General features: G+C 42.6%; 3 protein-coding genes across 3 annotated transcripts; all 3 read right to left on the minus strand.

Annotated features, from left to right (window-relative positions):
* Positions 1–1,113: 1,113 nt before the first annotated feature.
* On the minus strand, positions 1,114–4,606 carry opn9 (opsin 9). Its single transcript, XM_028425294.1, has 9 exons — positions 4,486–4,606; positions 3,494–3,644; positions 3,219–3,358; positions 2,780–2,918; positions 2,555–2,669; positions 1,927–2,007; positions 1,586–1,847; positions 1,355–1,552; positions 1,114–1,274 (listed from the first exon to the last, which is right to left on the minus strand). Exons 1-9 carry the CDS (start codon positions 4,604–4,606, stop codon positions 1,114–1,116), a joined length of 1,368 nt encoding a protein of 455 aa, XP_028281095.1.
* Positions 4,607–6,483: 1,877 nt separating this feature from the next.
* gapdh (glyceraldehyde-3-phosphate dehydrogenase) lies at positions 6,484–10,511 on the minus strand. The gene is made up of 12 exons (XM_028424488.1): positions 10,407–10,511; positions 9,948–9,993; positions 8,780–8,879; positions 8,413–8,519; positions 8,216–8,306; positions 8,008–8,123; positions 7,799–7,880; positions 7,573–7,724; positions 7,409–7,487; positions 7,122–7,205; positions 6,939–7,036; positions 6,484–6,852 (listed from the first exon to the last, which is right to left on the minus strand). Exons 2-12 carry the CDS (start codon positions 9,968–9,970, stop codon positions 6,783–6,785), a joined length of 1,002 nt encoding a protein of 333 aa, XP_028280289.1. The 5' UTR covers positions 9,971–9,993; positions 10,407–10,511; the 3' UTR covers positions 6,484–6,782.
* A 3,315-nt stretch (positions 10,512–13,826) lies between these two features.
* nppcl (natriuretic peptide C-like) lies at positions 13,827–15,417 on the minus strand. The gene is made up of 3 exons (XM_028424520.1): positions 15,213–15,417; positions 14,507–14,653; positions 13,827–14,304 (listed from the first exon to the last, which is right to left on the minus strand). The coding sequence occupies exons 2-3, from the start codon at positions 14,603–14,605 to the stop codon at positions 14,008–14,010; spliced, it is 396 nt and encodes a 131-aa protein (XP_028280321.1). The 5' UTR covers positions 14,606–14,653; positions 15,213–15,417; the 3' UTR covers positions 13,827–14,007.
* Positions 15,418–16,740: the final 1,323 nt, after the last annotated feature.

The following is a 16,740-nucleotide window of genomic DNA, read 5'->3' on the forward strand; positions in this document are numbered from 1 at the left end:
GAGCGCTGATCCATTAACTCTTTGCCTTCTGTGGATCTTTTGTTTTGTACCAGGAATAACATTGGTGGAAAGAAAGGGATGAGCACAATAATAGGGCCCTATAATGTGCACTAAATGTCTATTTGTTTTTTGTAAAACTGGACTGAACCCATAGAGGGAGAAAACCCAAAAAATTCCCAGATTCCCTGTTTAGCTTATTGTGTACCACTGGAGACAATCTGTATCACTGTAAAACCACACTGGGGAACCTTTGTCTCCTCCTTCTGGCAGTAGAAGTAATTACACAGACACTTCTGATACTAGTCTCCTACACTTAATAACAGATAAAAGTCTGTGGGCATTTCTCTGTGCTTTTTTCACTGTGAACACCATTAGAGGAGCGAACTTTTATGTTTAACAAACGTACTCCTGCACTTCAGCAGCACGTGGTGTAGGATGGAAGCTGTTCTCCAGGATCCCCTGCAGCTTAGACAGCATCCGTCAGACAGAAGGATGCTGTCTAAGCTGCAGGGGATCCTGGAGAACAGCTTCCATCCTCTACACCACGTGCTGCTGAAGTGCAGGAGTACGTTCAGTGCCAGACTGATCCCTCCTAAATGCACCACTGAGCGCCACAGGAGGTCCTTCCTTCCTGTGGCCATCAAACTGTACAACACCTCCCTCTGAGATCAGAACACACTGTCTTGTAATCATATCCATATTGGATTTATTTAGACAAGATTTTACTGCACATGGTACAAGTTGTATTATATATGACTTTAGTCTTCACTTGCCAGGATTTGACTTGAATGTATATTAATGTTTAGAATTTATTAGGTTTTATTTTATATTTTTTATTTTTACGCTCACTACTTTACCTTATTTGTATTTCTGTCTTTTTTGAGTATACATGGAGCACCTGGAACGAAAGCAATTTCCCCCTGGGATCAATAAAGTATTTCTGATTCTGATACTTATACATAACATAAAACTAAACTCAATACAACAAAATTCAATAAAATAAGAACACATTTTTTGTATTTACTGTTGTTTTTATAGCAGATATCTATCTATCTATCTATCTATCTATCTATCTATCTATCTATCTATCTATCTATCTATCTATCTATCTATCTATACTGCAGGGTTCGAGGACAAATCCAGTGAGGATCTTCTTCCTCCCTCACTGCTCCCTGGGTTCTGCACGCTGTAATTTCTGTCTCTTTTAAATGCAGATACTGATGTAGAACTGCGCCTCCTTATCCAGTTCTTTGAATAGGAGTGACTGATGCTCCCTGAAAGAGAAGAAGAAAAATTAAAAAAAAAAGTTGGCAGTATTTGTGTGATTTTTTTTAAGTTCAGTTTACATTCTTACTTTCACAGGAACTCTCCTTTCTGCTCCGTGCTCGCCTCTTCTCTGCCTTCTCTTGGCCAAACACCATCACATAGACTTCATCCCTGAACTCCCTGTTCATGATCTGGTAGATTAAAGGATTCATCATGCAATGTGACTTGGCAAACATTGCAGGGATCAAGGTGACCCATGGTGGTAGACTGGAGCCTGACTGGAGGTCTAAGGTGGTCTTGCTCAGCCCTGATGTGGGGCTCAGGTCAGGAGTAATATCCCCTTTCTCCTCTTTATTGTAGTAAAGATGACTATAAAATTCTGTGGTAGTCCAGTTGAGTAACAAGGGTGTGTCCAGGATAGTTAAAGCTGCTGGAGAGTTTGTGGCACTGGACTCCTCCACCACAGTCTGTAAAGTGCTTGCAGCTTGATGGTCATCTTTGGGGGCCAGTGTAGAGATCAGAGACACAGCAGCATAGGGCATCCAGGCCAGGAGGAAGGAGGCACACACCACTGCAGCCATCTAAACATAAACATATCATTTCCTTTATCCTTTTGGATGTAGTTTAAGGAATTAGGAAGTTATTGTGTGCGGTCCGTACCTTCGCAAGCCTCAAGTCTTTGCTAGTGTTGCTGACATGGGTGGAAGGTATTGATGCTAAGGTGCGATTAGATCTGTTGACCTGCAAACACACAAGAAATGCAATTAATCACCTTACACCTACAAAGACAACAAAAACCCTACAAAGACATTAAATGTCATGGCAAAAAGTACGTTTTTAAGTTATTGTGATGATTTTCTCAAATCTGGATTTGGTGAGAGAGTATTTGTTGGTCCATTTATGTGTGTTTATCTGTGTCAGTAGTCAGTTTTTATAATCCTCTAAGCCTGCTCATGTCTACAGTATGCAACAGCACTGTCAGAAGGAAAAATGAGCAGCATGCAGTGCTCAGAAATACAAGCTCCACCTATCTGACGTCACGGTGTCCCATTTGAATAGAACAGCTGTGTCAGCTGAGACTTTATTTTTTAATTTATTCCCATGTTTTTTTATCTTGAAAGCTTTAAGTGTGTTGCTGAAATTTCAAAGAAAAGGCCATAATATCATAATTATGGTATATTTCATAACAACATTAATCATGCAGAAAAATCATTAGGACACAGAGTGGATTTAATCAAGTGACCAATCAATTCAAACTAAATAATTGTATGTATGCAGCTGCACTCACTGTCAGCAGGATGGCCAAATATGAGGTGATGATGGTGAGTGCGGGAATCCCAAAGCACAGAGCCAGGATGAGGAAAATGTAGATTCTGTCAGTCGCAGACGACCTCATTTTCCACCTTAAAATAGTGACAGACAGGCAGACTGGTTATCACCCCCAAACCATGACGGGCAGAACAACAGACACAAAAGAGCCCTAAGCAGCAGTGAAAGTAAATCCCTGGGTTACCAGTTGATGGTGCAGCTGATCCCATAAGGTTCTGGCCCGTAACTTCCAAAGCCAAATGCAGGAAGGAAGGCCCAGAATAATGTGTAAAGCCACACCACAGCTATGGACAGAAACATATGTCGTCTCTCAATCCATTGACCTGGAGAGGCAGGAACCATAAAAACCACTTAATGAAGTCCAACTGTTTAAACAGTGTGATGGTGTGTGGATGGGTGGGTGTAAAAGGTAAACAAACATATGGGAAATCTTGACATTTACACACATATTAGATTTAATAGATTTTTTTGTGCTACATATGCAGTAATGATCATTGAATCAACAATTCTATTAATCAATACAAATTTGAAAAGAAGGCCTGTAATGTACAGCTTAATGGAAGCAGCATGAAGTTCAGATGGAGTTCAGTGAGGTTCATGTCAGCAGGATTTCTCAGACTAACCATATCTTAAGCAGCAGATCTTCAGGCAGCGATCAAGGGAGATGAGACAGGTGGTGAGCAGAGAGCCAATGCCAAACACAAAGCCCTGAATGCCATACCACAGGCAGCCAGTGTCTCCAAACACCCAGGCGTGACACAGGCTGGCAGAGCACAGGGAGAAAAGGGTCTTAGTCCTGCTGTTGTTATGTGGATTGTCACATTCTGGCTCTGACAAACACTCCACTGTAACATACACACAGACCTCAGGTTGGATTGAAACTGGCAGCATTCAGTACCTGGAAATGATGAAAAATGGCACCCCTAAGAGGCTGAAACCTAAATCGCACAGAGCCAGGTTTATGGTCAGAAACTCAGGAGGTCTGAGCTTCTTCCTCTTTCTGCTGTAGACTACCAGTACTGCACTGTTTCCCAGCACTGAGCTCACACCTGTAGAAGGGCGCAAGAGGGAACCAAGAAATACGTTAGGGAACAAATCACACAGGGTCTGCTGCTCCACAGAAATTAAACTAGAGAGCGTAAAGGAACTAATCAGAGAGCAGATGTGTTGATCGTCATTGATTTGTTGTGCTGTGTTTGTTCTGTCTGCAGACAGTGAAGTCAGAGGCCTGCTCACTGTGCACTCTTCTGATTGTAAAACTGGTCCGATGAAGAAATCCCGAAAGGTTTTTGCTTCTATGAATCTATAATATTGGAACATGTGTTAAATGTGACTGTATAGCTGCCACACATGTGTGGTTTGTTTACATTTTCACACAAAACCAAATACTGAAATATATTTTCTTTTCCATTTTCCATTATTTCACAGTTGGCTAATGGTTATGTCCTGACTTTACAGTATATTTATGACATGATATTTATAAGCACATAACAAATGTAATTGCCCAGAATCCATGGAAATATGAATTACTGGGTTTTGACATTATCCAGTTTAGAATAAGAAATCTCAAAGCTACTTCTGTGTTTATCCAGAAGTAGCTTTATCAGTTACATCATAAAAGCAGCGTCTCATTCTGTTGAATATTGGTACATGGAGCACTGTTTTTTCAAATGACAGTGCTGTCTTTGTACAGCTCCTGAACACATCACATTATATGTCTCCCCTTAAGTGCAGTTCAGAAACTTTTATCAAGCTGCTGTGGTCATCTGCTGTGATGACTGCCCTGCCTGTGAGCTCTAAAACTGACTGATATTTTTATTTTTTGCACCATAACGAAAAATTCACATGTAAAACCTGTTATGTGCAAAAGTATCTGGAGGATGGTCTAACCTGTGAAGATGAGGAAGACAGCAACAGCCAGGTCTGCAGAGGGGGACAGCTGGGAGAGGAAGAGTGGGTGGATGGATGAGGTGACAAACCAGGAGCTGCTGTGTGAGCCGTTATCTCCCATTGATGTTGCTGCACTCATCCACGGTCGTATGCAAAGAGGGAGAGCCAACTCCTGCAAGTGTCAATGATGAGAGTAACAACCAACGTAATTGTAACAGTGTCCCAGCTACAGGCCAGATTAGCTGTACTCCCAGGCCTACTGAACATCCAGTTTAAGGGAGCAAAGAGTTAGAAAAAAGAGAAGCAAAAAGGGAGATGTTTTGTATTTTGGGGGCAACAGTATTTATCCCTGTTGTGTGTTCTTGGGCAAGACACTTCACCCTAGCCTGTGGCGCGCCTTGCTAGTCATTGTATGACACTGCTTGTGCAGCAGCCGTAACGAATTTCCCTCTGGGATTAATACAGTATCTAAATATTTTAAAGTTTGTATGTGCTTTGTTATATTTCCTAAAAACATTTGCATTGCACAGCTTTCTGTAAAAAGGCCACAGCACAAAAGCAAAGAAATGTCATTTGAACTATGTTCAGGGGAAACAACAAGCCTTCCTCATGAAGCAGTTGTCCCTTTAGGGCTTTTATTTTACAGCAGTGGGTCAGTCTCATGACTGACACACAGGGTCAACACTGTGATAATGATAAAAAGTCAAATTAAAACCACAGATAAATCTTAGTCCTCACTGGAAAAAAAAAACCTTTTTTAATTTTAAAAGATTTCTTGTCTTAGAAAACTGTTTACAAGTAAAACGAGAACACAGTTTACAGTGACACAAGCACATCTACTCACCTTTCTCCTGTCCGCCTGTATAAAGCCTCTCTGGTTGTCTATCAGCTTTCTCTAAAATCTTCTGTCATATTTTATATAATCTTAATCTGAATGCTCCGCTGTGGATCCACGTGGCTTTCCCCTGGAGATAAAGATTGCTGCAGACAATTTGGTTTAGAAGTGATTTGTGTGAAGCATCCAAAGTGTGTGTGTGTGTGTGTGTGTGTGTGTGAGAGAGAGAGAGAGAGAGAGAGAGGGGGGGGGGGGGGATTTGAGGGTCTATACCCTCCTTTTGCTGTTTTATCTCCTCCCCACCTCCTTACTGTGCTTTGTTTATCCACTGATAGAGAGCATAGATTAACCCTGTGAATTCACACAGCCAGCAGGAACTCCTCTTTCACTGTGTTATATCCATGTTAAACAAGGCATCCAAAACCCTATTAAGAGACTCAATCTAGTACACATTATCAGCTGATATAATCGGGTAATGTAACATTCTGTGGCTTTGATTTTGATTATAAAGAGAACACCAGTCTCCTGCACAACATACAGCCAGTTTTATAATCTCAACATTACATTTAGATTTAGAAGGCTGCCCTGAGAGAAAGTCAATCTATTGTATTCATTCACCGATTCAATAAATCTTGATGTTTTTAGTAAAATTATTAAAAGTAAAGTTAAAAACAAAACATCCTGTTTTGATGATCCTGTTAGTGCATCAATATATCCTTCCCATTTAACACCTCTCAAACGCTTGTAGCTGTCATCTACCAGGACCAGTAACTCTGACAAATAATCAATCCAGATGGATCACCAGGCCAAATCGCAAAAATAATACACTACTGTGGGCTTAATCCATAAAAGCCAGGCATTGTACAGTATACATTTGTAAAGTGGTGTTGGCGAGCTGATGGAGCGGATATTGAACAGGACATTACCAATAGTTCATAAAATGCTGTGGGTGGTAAAAGAATTGATTAGCGTGCAAATAGTCCTCCAGAGTCCAAGCAATTAAACCGTTATTCCCACAGGAGAGAACTGATGTGTACATGTGTGGATAGAAAAGTCAGTGACCCACATAGGCCTTCAACTACAGTTAAAACAACTCCACTGAGAACCAGGCATTTGAAATAATTCTGCACAGTGAGGAAAGAGGAGAAGCCAGGCATGTATCTCACAAACAGAGGACTTTATTCCACACCTGACTGCAGCATTTCTGTACCACAGACAGGCGACAGTCTCACACCTTCACTCCATCCAACACAAGAACAGAACAGGGAATTTAACAAATAAAAAAGAAAAAGAATTGGTCACCAATTTATATCTTTCATTTGCTCTCTGTGGGACCTTTCCTCAGGCATATAAACGGGGGTCGACTATCTGATGGAACCAAGCAGAGTCGCACATATTGTACATTTAGAACTCAGGGAAATGCAGCGCAACAGTGCAGGGACGGTCAAATGGGACAGCTGGTTTACTCCTTGGAAGCCATGTGGGCCATCAGATCGCACACACGGTTGCTGTAGCCGAACTCGTTGTCGTACCTGGCAGAGAAAAAAATAATAAAAAAAAAAAATTTAGTGCGTGTTAATGGGAATAGATATAAGAGTAACCTATGCTGAGTGCACACCATGTGACCAGCTTGACAAAGTGGTCATTGAGGGCGATGCCAGCGCCAGCATCAAAGATGGAGGAGCGGGCGTCACCGTTGAAGTCTGTGGAGACGACCTGCAGGACAGTGATGAAAGAAATTAGCCCATTTGTCGAAGATATTGACAAACACAAATGATGCAAGTGCCAGCTGAGGGCACACCTGGTGCTCTGTGTATCCCAGAATGCCCTTCATGGGTCCATCAGCTGCAGCCTTCACAACCTTCTTGATGTCATCATACTTAGCCTGCACAGAAAATGAGTGTATTTACATTTTGCAAGTAGTTTGGTGTTAAATTTGTGCTGACCTATTAAAAGTCACAGTTCTTACTGTCTATATATGACAAGATGGATAAATAAATTAAATGTTTTCTCTCACAAACGGGAAAATAAGTAGTGCACGTACGTTTTTGAGTGAATAAACATATTTTTGTAAACATAGTCACTTACGGGTTTCTCCAGACGAACTGTCAGATCAACCACTGACACGTTGGGGGTTGGGACACGGAAGGCCATGCCGGTCAGCTTGCTGAATAATATAAAGATAATGTTAAACTAACTAATTTCATACACACAAAAATACTTGAGCATTGTGTCATGTTTGCGTCACTGACCCGTTGAGCTCAGGGATGACCTTGCCGACAGCTTTGGCAGCACCAGTGGAAGCGGGGATGATGTTCTGGCTGGCACCACGGCCGTCTCTCCACAGCTTGCCGGAGGGGCCATCCACGGTCTTCTGTGTGGCAGTGATGGCGTGAACTGTGCTCTGAGGGACAGAAGAGGATGGTTAAATGCGGCTGCTCCCTGCCAAAATGATACTCAGAATGTTTTCATTCTCACCATCAGGCCCTCAATGATGACAAAGTTGTCATTAATGACCTTGGCCAGGGGCGCCAGACAGTTGGTGGTGCAGGATGCGTTGCTATGGGGATGAAATAGCATCAGTTAGCTATATTTTTAGCTGTATTGTCTGCAACAGTGTTTCTGGACTATAGGAGGGATTTACACGCCGGGTTCTGGATGTCTTATAGCCAGTCTCTGATTCTTACCTGACAACCTTGAGGGAATTGTCATACTTCTCGTGGTTGACACCCATGACGAACATGGGAGCGTCAGCGCTGGGGGCAGAGATGATGACTCTCTTGGCACCACCCTTCAAATGAGCCTGCAATGAAGTCACATTAAATTAGTCAGGATGAGTCATTTCACACATCCTGCACAGCTATCTTAGGATTCTGCAGAGGAGTGCGTGCGTACAGAGGCCTTCTCAATGGTGGTGAACACACCGGTGGACTCCACTACATAGTCTGCACCAGCCTCACCCCATTTGATATTGGCGGGGTCCCTCCTGAAGAAGACAGTGCAAAAACAAGAGTTGGAGTAATATGTAACAGTGATTAAATACACGTTTCAGCTTAAATGACTGGATAGTTTAATACAAAGACTGAACTCACTCATGGAAAACAGTGATTTTATGTCCATCGATGACCAGCTTGTCTCCCTCGGACGTAACCTCACCGTGGTAGCGGCCGTGGGTGGAGTCATACTTGAACATGTAGACCTAAAAAGGTGACATGTGACCAAAACAATAAGAGCAGAAGTAAAAACCATAGAAAAGTTAGACCGACTGGATGTAACTCGGTTTCTGATTACTAAAATACATTTCTAATTACAGTGTTAACTCTTCCTCTGGTTGGATGTTACTCATGATATCCTTGTCAACTCCACAGGTCCTAAAAAGTCCAACATCTCAATTCAGCAGCATTTGGCTGCTGTTAATTTTAAACTGATGCTTTATATTTAAAACAATCCTCAACTTGCCATGTATTCCAGGTCAATGAAGGGGTCATTGATGGCCACAATCTCCACCTTCTTGGAGCTGAACCCTGCACGGGTCACCAGACGGCCAATGCGTCCGAATCTGAAAAAAAGAATGGGAGATGTTTGGCCTCTAGATGGCGACATAACACCATGTAACTCTGACTAGTCATGTTTGTCATTATTTGACATTTAGTTTAACCTCAGAAGGATCTACATTACTGTCAAGCTTTTTTTATAGAGAGAGGAAGGGAGAGAGAGAGAGAGAGAAGCCAACACTCCCCAGGAGACCGGAAGCCACAAGGTAAGAAAGGACAGGGTTCAGGAGGAGGGGCTGTGGGGGTGTCTTCTTGCACAGCCCTCTTCTGTCTGGGGGATAAAGTCGAACTGAACCTCTATAATGTGGTAATCCTGGTGACGGCAGCACTCTGTTTGATCAGTGGCTGAGTTACTTTTTAACCACAAGTCCAAAATCCTAGCACAGACGCACAGAGGGGAGATAAAGACACATACCGTGTCTTTATCCAAGTTATGCAGGTCCCCTCCTGTTAGCTTCAGACAGCAGAAAAACAATCTCTTGTTGAATGACCCTCATGTCGAAAGCACTGCCTACATTGTTATCTGCTGAAGGCCAAAGTTCAAAAAAATCAGGAAAAACATGAGGACAGCCAAGTGACGGTCCACTGGCGTTTGTGTGTCTGTGCATGGCAAAACATTTTCTGCTTCAGAGCTCACAGCTGTAATCATTTAAGTTAAAGAAGCTTCAACCAAATAAGACACTCTGCTGCTGGAAATCATGTAGCTCAACAGAGAAGGTGATGACAAGCTGAGTTCACTCAAATCTAAACATTAAAATGGACTCAACTGCAGCCTCCTCAAATATTTAGTGCGTTTCTTTCTTTTAAAATCTTTCACACACATTAAATATTTTTCCACTTGTATTCTCTTCTATACCTCCCTGACACCCCTGCTGCATATCCACAAACCTAAGTGTGTCTTTGTGTAACCAACAGATAAATTCAGCTTTATGCAGCACAGAGTGCTTTTTAAAACTGAACCAGTCACTGTGTGCACATATGTGAGGGGCGTGGCATCATAATAGCCAACACCAGAGCTGAAGTCAGGTCTGTGTTTTTTATTTGGGTTTCTATTTGTGAAAATATGCTCTTACCCATTGATACCGACTTTCACCATTTTGCCTGGGTTGGTCTAGTCCTCTGGAGGGAGAAATGAGACAAAAAAGTTCTGTTATATACGGATACATCAACATTTTCCATGCCAAATAAGTCTGATTGTGCACCATGATGAGTGAAGAGTTCAAACAACATGTAAAAGTGTTCCACTGATAAGAGTCCAGCTGTCCACAGTCCGGAAACATTCCAGTGCAACAACACTCAACGCAATTGAACTACAGCTCTCTGTCTTAATAAGCAGCTATAGTCTCATGTTTAACAAAAGAAAAAGAAACAAAGTGAAGACCTTTAACTTTAAGACAACATGTGCTTCAAATTGAGGCTCAATCAACAAGGCCAGTGCAGATTGCTCTCAGGTGATCTACATCAGGGTGCTCAGTCACGCAGAATGAAAACACAGTTTCCTCAGAAATAAGTGGATTATTTAAAGCAGTTACCGTTTGTGAGAGGCCTCAGTCTGTCTTGCGACTCCGGGTGTGAGTGGGGACGTGCAAAGTTGAGCTGTGTGTTTTTATGATTGAGCAGTAACAAGCCACACCCCCCAAAAAAAGTCACAGCTCCTTGCTCCGCCCTCCACACTGAATGTCAAGGTCGTGAGCTGCACGCATACATGCAGACTCTTCTGTAACTTCACTTCATGTGTCCCAGGAAGCTTATCATCCCATTTCTGCTGCTAAATAAAGGCCTGAAGCCTGGAATATGTGTCTTAATTTGTATTATTCTGCTGCCATTAGACTAGTTTCCACCTTTATAAGGTCTAGATATAGACTCCAAGACATTAAAGTCCTCAGATAGCAGTTTGAAAAAAGAGAGGGGTCCCTCGCTGACCTTTTCAGCAAACACAGGCACACAGAGGGAGTAAATGAGGGATCAAATCACTGTCATCCTGACTCTGACATTTAATGTCCAAAGACCATGACCCTTCACTCCACCGATTCTGTTGCTGCTCTTCTTTTTTTGCAACTTCAACCCTTCAGCAAAAGTCAAAAGTTGAGCCTCGGTTACTCAACAGGAGCACATAGTTGCTGCACATGTGCAGAAGGTGTTTGAATTGTCAGGTCGTGTAGAAATGCCACACACGGGTTATTGTGTCTGAATAAAAGAGGTTTGTGCAATGTGTCACGCTGCAGCCAGATAAAGTGTCTGTGCTTTTGTTTCACGCACACAGAATGCGACGAGGCCCGGCGTTGTAAGCCAGAGTGTATTTTTGACTCCGTCTTCTGGCAACAGTGTCGACGTTAGTAAAGAAAGGACTGCAGACGGGTTTGTAAAAACGTTGAATCTGAATAATGAGATTGTTCATTTAAAACAGAGGGCCAGTCAGCTGATTGCTGCTGGAAATAAACCCTGGGTGCAGGCTGGGGCTCAGCAGCAGGCAGTCCTGACTGGGAACTGAAACCTTAGCCTTGGCACGACATCCCTTCACCACAACAGACACTGAACTTAATACACCGTATTGATCTAACAGGGTTTATTGTGATATTTAGTGTTTTGTGTATTCAGCTTGTGCTCATGCTCTGTGTTGGTTGGTTTGTTTCATGGCAGCTGTCCAATGATACAGGCATAGCTGAACTACCACAGCCCTGAGTGCATGCATGCCAGTCTCAGCCTTTGCTTTGCAGCTTAAGGTCAGAGAGGGGAGGTAAAGGTCAGGCTATGATTAGACACCGACTGGCTGGTGAACACTTGGACCCTGTTATACTATTACTGTACATGCTGCCTCATACTGGTTACATGTTCTTTCTATAATACATCAAATTTTAACATACAGTATAAAGGAATAATGTGATGTCTGAGGATAACTTTACTTGAGAAATCGTTGCCTACCTAAAACATGTAGAAGAATTAGAAGAACATTAAAGCAACGTCCATTCAGTTTTAAACTAATGTGATTATTTAGTGAACCTGTGCTGCACTTAGAGTGTGTTTTGTCAGATAGAACTGTATCAGCAGTACCGTACAGACTGGATAGACTGTGGTCAGTAGTCTGTGCTCAGTCACGCCTGCTTGTAAATGGGGGCATTCAGCTGTGGAACCTGCATCCTGTTCAAAGTCCAGAGGGCAGCCGTACGTGTTAATGTGCACGTAATAAAAAGATGGACTCATGCTGCCATCTTGTGTTGTTGACTCAAAACTGCACATGCCTTTTTGACAAACTTTAGAATTTACCTCAAACTTCATGATTAAGTTTTGTGCTACTTATTTACCCAATTACTCAATCTGTAAAGAATATTGTTGTATTCGGGCATCTGATTAGCATTTCATATTTCTAAATTGTTGCAAAAATGTAGCTGCATCTTTTTTGGAACAACCGGGCCCCTGAATTCTTGACAAATATCCATGCAGGTGACCAAGCTGAGTTGTAAGATATTCTAACACACATATATGTTTACAAATGGGCATTAATGCGAACAAGAAATGATCAGAGATCTGGACAAATAAGGAAGAACGTGTTATCCTGATTACTGCAGGAGAAGAGGAAAACAGCAGCCATAGATCAGCACAAGACCACACTGAGCAAAAAAGCACGGGAGACGGGCCTTCAGCAAGACGGGAAAATTAGGAAAGTGATGAAGTGATGAGTCTGAACAGTATCGTGTATGTTTACGGTACACACACACACATTCCATTCCGATTTATCACAGCGTTAACAAAAAATGATGCTTCACATCAATGAGACCTCAAAACCCAGAAACAAGCAGCAAACACCGGGTTGGTAGCCAGCAGGAGACAGCAAGAGAAAAAGGAGTGAGGGGGGTCAGGAGAGAAGAGAACATGCACATACACCACTACAAAGCATACCAGGACATGGTATGTGTGTGATTGACAGCTGACAAATCAGACAGCCAGCATTCGAGGAATTAATTATAGAGAGCCTTAGTGGGCAAACAGAGTGCCGGAGGTTACTGCTGTAAGGATAAAAAGAGCACTGAGGCAGAATAAACTGATAGGAAAGGACAAGTAAACAATAAACACGGGGTGGACCGATGGAGCCAGGAGCACAAACAACAAGCAGCTGAAGAGATCTATTAGGGTAAAAAAAAAAGTTTGAACAGTCAAAGCAGAGAAGCTCTTTTTGCCATTTTATTGCAACTGTTGCCGCCCTCACAATGTGCTCATGTTTTTTAAGAAGTGAACTCATTAATCACTCACAGGGCCAGTATAAAGCTGATCTGCTTGCAGGATATACCTATGAGAGAACTAAAAGGGCCCGTTGTTGCCATTTTGAGCATTTCCTGTTAAGTAAAATTATATAAGCTTATCTGACAGACATTTTATTATTTATATTTATTTGCATGTGCAATGCTTTAAGTTTTTTTTTTTGTTTTTGGCCTGAGAACTTTGCACTAGTGCCAGAGCAAAAACAGTTGGACGCAGCAGTAGGTCTTCATACATTGGCCATCCATGTTCCAGAGTGACGGGGGAAGAAATTAACTTGCTCCAACAGCCACGGGAAGATTTAATAGCCTTAGATAAAAAAAAAGCTGTCACGAGAATTTGAAGCTCCATTTTGAGGGACAAATTGAAATGACGCGTGTCAACAACGAGTCAACCATCTGAGAAGTGAATTTCTGTGAGCAAAAGCCAGAACACCACAAATGTCAAATCCATTTATTCATGCAAATCATAAGTAACCATAAAAAAACAACTGTGGGAATTACAAGTACCACCATTTCTGGGTATCCACGTAGATTACAGCTGCTTTGAAACACCACCACAATCCTCCGACTCTACATTTACTGAACGCAGACAAAGCTAGAAATACAGAGACAAAACAAGCCAATCCAGGAGGATTCCATGTAAACACAGCTCACATGTTCTAATATCCAGTTTAACACTTACACATGTGGGGATAAAGCATCTGATCTATGATGGATGAAACCACATTAGCAACATGTTTGCACCATACTACATATAATCTACACTCGTGTAAACATCCTTCTCTGCAGGTGAATGCCTTTGCATGTGTTTTTCATTATAATCTAAGAAGGATGTCACCAGTCTTTATATTCTCCCCCCCTTCTCTCTCTCTGTGAACTAACAGCCCAGGCCACTCATGGACCCGATCCGATCCAGTTTCAGGCCAAAGCATCCTCGGTTCCATCCCCTTCGTGACCGGTCTGGTTCCGCTCGCTTCTGGTTGGCCAGGGCCCCCTTTAGCAGACGGAGCCAGGGGGTCTCGGGCTGCGATTGCATATCAGCCCATTTGGGGTACTCAGCAGCTTTGACCCCAGAGGAAAAGGTGGATTGTTCCTCTGGCTGGCTGTTCAACAGGTTCTCCAGGTCATCCAGAGTCAGGAGGTCATTGTAGCGTTCTAGAAACTGTTCCATGAACTACACAGTGGAAAAAAGATTCAATTTAATTGTAAGGGAGTGTACAAGGGAGAATAATTCAATCAGCAGTACATTTCATTACTCTCCTCATTCTTTCCTGCTCAGCCACCCCTCCTTGTAGACCGTTGTTTTTGATTCTCTATACTCTGAATTCTCTTCAATCCACCTTTCGTCCCCTCCCTCCCCTCAGCTCCCTCCATACCTGCACAGCATCAGTAGAAGGATGCAGAGCGCGAGCCTCTGTGATCTCCAGAGGAGTCAGGAGGAGCAGAGTGGCACAGAGCAGCACAGGACACAGCATGGCAGCAGATATGAATAACCGAAGCAGGAAAACCGAAGAGTGCACCTCCTGAAAGACGTTTGAATTATTAAATATATATAAATAACAGCTTTAGTCATGCGTAGAAATTGTTGCATTCAAATGGTCTCTGGGATTTAATGGTATTTACATAAGAACATTGCTGCACACTGATGAGCGATGCAGCAGATGCAACGAGTTTACAGGGCGTTCAGATGAAGCTAATTGGCATCCTCTGCCAGCGTTCAAGTAATTAAATCAAGATTCCAACTGCACAAGAAATGTGACTAAAAAATAACTGGACAAATGTATTACATTTTATTTAAGCGCAAGGTTGATATTGCATTAAATCATTCACAATAAAAGTGTCAGCAATGCAAAGCAAAAAGTACAAATTTGGTAAATTTACTTCTAAATTGATTTTGATGTTAAACTGTAATAATCATAAAAAGGAGCTCACAAGCTTATCTTCCTTAAGAATTAGTGAAAAGAAAATTCAATATAGAAAAAATACACATAATTGTATTTAATTCAATGTTTTTGAGAATTATTGTACAATAAATTAGTTTAAAAACATGAATGTAAAGACGGTAAATTTCAGAGTGCTCACCTGTTGTTTGTCTTCTTTCTCAGATCTAGGTGTCTTCTGCTCTCACAGGCTCTTCTCCATCTCCCTCGTTTCTCAGTCTCGGCTACCTTTCACTTGTTGGCACCTGCAGGGAGCATCACTATCTCACTCACTTGGCTCCTCCTCTTCCTCGCTCTGTGATGGAATTGGAAGACTGATTTTCTTTTTCCTCTTACGTCTGTCCCCTTGGCAGAAGCTGAATGCTGGGGCATCAGCCGGGATGCTGCAGAGGTTTTGTAGGGCCACAGACACCCCCCCCCCTTCTCTCCTCCACTGCACTCCGTCCAACCAGCCTCCAACATCATCCTCCTCCTCATCTCCTTTTCTTTGGAGGTGATGTCATAGCCTTGAGAGACTGATTGTCATTGCCAAGGTGACCGTGTTTGGTGTGCAAACCAGAGTGAAGCCGCCAGGTTGCACATGCCAAGGTCAGAGGGCAACGGTCACCCAATGACATGTCAAAGTGACGAGTGAATTATCAGTGGGCCGGCTGGAAAGATTCGTGTATTTCTGTCACGACTTAATCGGGATTATATGTTTCCCATGTGGTAACAATGCTCCTCGTGCACATTAGCCTCCCTCTCTCTTCTTTGTCTCCATGGTCTTTCCCAGCATGCACTGACCTCCCCTCTCTGTTGGGTAAGTTACAGTCTGTCAGTGCCATCTGCTCCCTGTACCCCCTACCGCCAAATTACAACACTAGCAAGAGCTGCGTGATCCAACACGCTGACCTTAAAGTTCAGCAGCCTCTGATTATTTCAAGTAAATAAACCCCTGCAATTAGAAATGTTCATCAGAAACCGGGCATGCAATCAATGATTATTCAGCTCCTAATCAGAGTTTTCATAACCAACTGAACAAGCTAAATACAACCCCCTTTGCAGATTTACTTATATTTGCACACTTAGCACCCACTGAATACATTTAAACTCAAATGTGTACTTTGATAAAAAAAACCCAACTGCTGCAATCATTGATAGTGTGTTGTTGGCAAGTGCCTTTACATAACATATCAATCACACATACAGAAAATGCACCCCTCTCATCTTTTTCGGAGAGGACAACGTGTGGGAGAGGGAGTGGGCGAAAAGGAGAGATTAGTGATGAGGGGAGGAAGAGGGAGGGGAGGGTTAAACTACCGTGCATGTGATGTGAGTGGAAAGAGGAGCGCTGGAGGAAAAGTAGGCAGCAGAGAAGAGGAGGAGGAGGAGGAGGAGGGAGAAAAGCACCAGGCAGAGAGCGGAGGGAGACCTACAAAAGAGATTGATTACAGGAGTACAGAGGCGGCCAACTAGGCAACAGCAAATGTGTCAGACAGAAGAAAAAAAGGTTGTAAATAAAAACATGCAGCCATGCTCATGATAAGAAAAAACGGTGAAAGTGTTCTTCATCTGATAGCGCTTAAAACTGATGCGACTATAAGAACAGGAACACTGAGGGAAGTGGAGAAGCATGTTGGATAGTAACACTGTCTGGGCAAGCTGTGGCAACCCATTAAACACCGCTGTCC

Source organism: Parambassis ranga, chromosome 16 (assembly GCF_900634625.1).
Source record: "Parambassis ranga chromosome 16, fParRan2.1, whole genome shotgun sequence".
Taxonomy (NCBI): domain Eukaryota; kingdom Metazoa; phylum Chordata; class Actinopteri; family Ambassidae; genus Parambassis; species Parambassis ranga.

Bases quoted from the DNA above. Each gene is read 5' to 3' on its own strand.
- opn9 (XM_028425294.1), bottom strand. From the start codon at position 4,606: ATGGGAGATAACGGCTCACACAGCAGCTCCTGGTTTGTCACCTCATCC. The intron at 3,359-3,493 runs GTACTGAATGCT...GTGCTCTGCCAG, and splicing joins CCATTTTTCATCATTTCCAG to CCTGTGTCACGCCTGGGTGT. The intron at 2,670-2,779 runs GTAACCCAGGGA...CACTATTTTAAG, and splicing joins ATCAGCTGCACCATCAACTG to GTGGAAAATGAGGTCGTCTG.
- gapdh (XM_028424488.1), bottom strand. From the start codon at position 9,970: ATGGTGAAAGTCGGTATCAATGG. The intron at 8,520-8,779 runs GCAAGTTGAGGA...TCACCTTTTTAG, and splicing joins TCATTGACCTGGAATACATG to GTCTACATGTTCAAGTATGA. The intron at 8,124-8,215 runs GTACGCACGCAC...ACTTCATTGCAG, and splicing joins CCACCATTGAGAAGGCCTCT to GCTCATTTGAAGGGTGGTGC.
- nppcl (XM_028424520.1), bottom strand. From the start codon at position 14,605: ATGCTGTGTCCTGTGCTGCTCTGTGCCACTCTGCTCCTCCTGACTCCT. The intron at 14,305-14,506 runs GTATGGAGGGAG...TCCACTGTGTAG, and splicing joins CTTCTACTGATGCTGTGCAG to TTCATGGAACAGTTTCTAGA.